Raw genomic sequence first — 4,517 nt, forward strand, 5'->3', positions numbered from 1 at the left:
TGTACAACTCCTCTCTGGGGCGGGGGACGGGGGGTACTAGGATTACAGGGGATGCAAAACAATAACAGTGCAATACGTTTTCATAACATGGTCACTACTGCCTACTTTGTCTTGTTATATTCTTATTTTACTATTATATTTTTATTCCCATTGTTGCTTTTTATTTTTTATTGTTATTGTAATATTTCTCTATTTTGTTTCCATTTAAACCCCATTATTTACTTTTTATTTTTTTTAAATTGATCTCAACACTGTACACTGCTCCTGGAATTTTAATTTTCCTGAAGGAACTCTCCTGAAGGAATCAATAAAGTACTATCTATCTATCTATCTATCTATTGAGTATAAGGTTAGAACTAAATGTTGCCATTACTAGTATTAAAAATTCCCTAAGCTCTATGTTTAACAATTCTGTTTTAATCTGTTTTTTTCTAAGAAAGAGTGTCCCTTTGATTTCTAAACTGATGTGTTTTGAGGGCACAGTAGTTGATTGCTCATTTTGTTGCACCTGCAGTTAAATTCATTAGTGATTTTTTGCATCTGTACTAGGAAAGTGTTAGTCACTGTCATTCTTTTAGTTGTTGTGCAAAGAAAAGCAGCTTTATATTCAGCTAAAATCATCACATATACTGCATTACTTTTCAGTGTGTGTTCATCCATTAGAGAAGTAAGTGTTATTTCTTTCCTTCTTTATGTAATTTGTTTGAATTTTTGATATATTTAGGCTACTAAGAATTTGTTGGAATGAGGACCTTTATGGAGATGGTAACTGATGGGACGATGGGAGCCAGTCACACATATCCAGTGGTGGTACTGTTTGAGCAGAGATTTGAAGAAAACTTCAAAAGACTCGCCAAAGGGGGACAAACACCTGCACTCTGGGTGCAGTACCACCACATTGTAAATGTTATTAAGATGTTCATCCGAGCTGAGCGGCTTGCAGACCACGATGGGCACCTGTCCTTTATTGCTACCTGGATGCTGGACATATTTAGAGCTGCAGACCATCATCAGTATGCCAAAGGTGCACGAATGTACTGTCAACTGATGAAGGAACTGGAAACTTTGCCTCGTTACAAAGAGACCATTGAACGTTTCACTGCCCATGGGAACCATGTTGTCCGGTATTCCAGCCACGATTGGTCTGGCACCTGGTGTGACATCTGCATTGAGCAGACGTTAATGAAGGCGGCCAAATCAGAAGGTGGACTGAGCAGAGGGAGGATGAGAAGCAGTGATGCTGGCCACAAGTGATGGGTGCTCACCCTCAGCCACTTCTCTAATATCAACAAGCATATGGATGAAGGAGTAAACCAACATGCTCCACTCCACAGAGACCTTGGGAAAACCCAGATGAAGCGTGATGCAGGGGCAGTTAAACTTGCCCTCCAGTGGTTTGAGGAGAACAACCCGTTTGAAACTTGGCAGGATATTGCCAACAGTTACCTAAGGTACCTGCAGAATCTTGGCCGTAACTGTCAAAAGATCATTGTGGTTTTTGATGGCTATAACAGATTGCCAAAAGATCATGACCACATCCGACGAACCAAGAAGGCATGCTGTGATCTCCAGATTCGAGGGGATCTGATACACTGGACACCAAGAGCAAAGTTCTTGGACAAATGCCATAATAAGAGTGAACTCTATCACCTCCTCTCTTCAACATTCCGGAAGCTTAGCATCACCGTGGTGCAGAGTGACAATGATGTTAACACTTTCATTGTGGGAGAGGCATTGGCTGCTGCTACAGATGGCTCTGTTGAGGTCAGTAACATTTGTGTGTACATATACTGTACTACTTTCATTAGCTATGACTACCTTAAAAGTAAGAGCGTTGACATTATTTATGTATTTTCACATAGTTGAACATGCATTGCATATATTATTCTATTTTCAGGTCCGGGCAGAAGATGCAGATGTGCTGGTAATGTTGACGCACCATAGCTCAAGCACCAAATACCCACTCTTCTTCACGACATTGAAGGGCTCTTATGATGTCAGGAGGATTCGAGAAGTTCTCTCTGAAAAACAGAGACGCTACCTGGTCTTTTGTCACGTCTTCACTGGGTGTGATACAGTCTCTGCTATCGCTGGCCATGGGAAAACCATTCTGTTTGACAGGTAATGATACTAATACTACCAATAATAATAATTATGTCAGAATGAAATATTTGTATATTGAAAGATATGAAACGAAACTTCAAATGCTTTCTTTTATAGGTTTTGTGCAGGGGACATAGATGAACATATGGACATCTTCCTGGACATACGCGCTACCAAGGATGCAGTGATTCAGACTGGTACTGCGATCTTCCACTACATCTACCATGGACCAGGTAGTACTCTGGGTAAAGTTCGATACAACATCTTTTTAGGCAAGGCAGCGGCTGGGCTGATCAAACCAGAGACTCTACCTCCAACAGAGGGTGCAGCAGCACATCATTCACTCCGTGTCTACCAACAGACTCGGAACTGGCTCCTTCTACAGAGCATGTCTCTGGACCCTAATGACTATGGATGGACAATAGGTGTTCATGGTTATGAGCCAGTTCCAACTCTAGACCCCATGGCTCCTGAAGAGCTACTCCAGTTCACAAGCTGGAATTATCATGGAGATTGCAGCAGTCGGCGATGCAGCTACAAAAAGAATAGCGTCAAGTGCATCTCAGCTTGTGGAGTCTGTCAAGGCATTACCTGCAAGAATGCTATTCACGGTGATGGCATTTTATGATGAATACTCAGAGGCAGACATTGACTCAAAAAGCATTACACAAGGAGGATCACTGTTTGCTCTGACTAATGTGAAACAAATTGTAATAAATGCAACTTTATGTAAATGCAAAAAAGGGTGTGGCAGTTTTTCCACTAAGGAATAGTTGTAGTAAAAAAAAAAATCTATAAATGAACTCAGGATCATAAAAAAACCCTAGTTTGACCCCTCACAAGTAAATTAAGGCCAAATTAAGCATTTTCAAATTTTCAAAAATTGGTTATTGGTACCCCGACTTTGTGCAGTTTTTTATGAGTTTTCCCCCAGGAGTTGAATTTCAACTTTTTAGGACATGTTATTAGACACCTTTAGAAACCCATTGGTGAAGAGATTTATTGGTAACGATCTAGTTCCCAGATTTTCAGATACTTCCCTTACTAATAGCAACATGGTTAAAATCCCCTGAGATGAGGATGAGGGCTTTCGGGTGCTGGGTTTGTAGTCTGGCTACGGAGCTGTGGATGACCATACTTGCCAACCCTCCCAGATTTTCCGGGAGACTCCTGAAATTCAGCGAGGGTGAGTTCTTGGTTTCTTATGTGGGTTTATTGTTAGGCAATTTCATTAACGTCCTCCCAGCCTGGTAAAAACACACAACAATAGCAGTCACATTTTCGTCCACCGTAAAACAGTTCGTCTGCCGTAAACAGCAATGTTGTGACACTCTTAAACAGGACAATACTGCCATCTACTGTACATAGAATAGAATGTAAAATAGAATGTACTTTATTGATCCCTGGGGAAAATTCAGCACCACAGTTCGCTCACAATAAACAATGATAATAATAAATAATATAATATATATAATATATGAAAAATATAAATATATTCTACATACAGTCTACATTTAAGTGCAGTCAAAGAACATATGCATTATACAGTCTGATGGCTGTCGGTATGAAGGACCTCTTGTGTTGTTTCGTCTTACATATTGGGAGTCTGAGCCTTCCACTGAACGTGTGGAAGATGTTGTCTATAATGGCTAGGAGTTTTGCTGGACTTCTTCTCTCTGACACCACCGCCAGAGAGTCTAGCTGTGCATGCATATTGTTAGAAAAATTGTGACAGGGAATAGAACAAGGATGGACAATTCAACCCTTAACTCAACAATGAGTAGATAAGTGTTATGTGTGTGTATATGTGTAAATAAATGAACACTGAAATTCAAGTATTTCTTATATATATATATATATATATATATGTATATATATATATATATATATATATAATAAAATAAATATATATAGTTAGAATTCACTGAAAGTCATTTATTTCTTGTATATATATATATATATATATGTATGTATATATATATGAAATACTTGACTCGGAACCACGACCCCTCCCCACCTCCGACCACGGAGAGGGGGGGATATATACTGCCATCACGATAACATGCATTCGAAATCTCCCTGGGCAAATAATATGGTCTGAGTCCTACAGCTAACATCTCTATATTCGGGTCACAGTGGCGCTCTTTTGTTGTAATTTGACCGGGATGACAATATTTCTTATTAATAAACAAAGTAAGCCCCCCTCCTTTCCGCTTGCCGTTGGTTAGGTCCCGGTCAGCGCGCACCATTTCAAAGCCGTTTATAGAGACGTTACTATCCGGAACATCGTCGTGCAGCCACGTCACAGTAAAACACATTAGGCTACACTCATGATATTCTTTCTGATTACCGGCAAGCACCGACAACTCATCCATTTTGTTTGCCAGAGAGCGCACGTTACCCATGACGATGGA

The 4,517-nt window shown here is 40.0% G+C and overlaps 1 protein-coding gene across 1 annotated transcript; it reads left to right on the forward strand.

The window, feature by feature from the left end:
• The first annotated feature begins 893 nt into the window (after positions 1-893).
• LOC133555680 (uncharacterized) lies at positions 894-2,739 on the forward strand. The gene is made up of 3 exons (XM_061905008.1): positions 894-1,764; positions 1,898-2,121; positions 2,221-2,739. Exons 1-3 carry the CDS (start codon positions 1,297-1,299, stop codon positions 2,729-2,731), a joined length of 1,203 nt encoding a protein of 400 aa, XP_061760992.1. The 5' UTR covers positions 894-1,296; the 3' UTR covers positions 2,732-2,739.
• The last annotated feature ends 1,778 nt before the right edge of the window (positions 2,740-4,517 follow it).

The sequence above is a fragment of the Nerophis ophidion genome, linkage group LG07 (assembly GCF_033978795.1).
Source record: "Nerophis ophidion isolate RoL-2023_Sa linkage group LG07, RoL_Noph_v1.0, whole genome shotgun sequence".
Classification (NCBI taxonomy): Eukaryota; Metazoa; Chordata; class Actinopteri; order Syngnathiformes; family Syngnathidae; genus Nerophis; species Nerophis ophidion.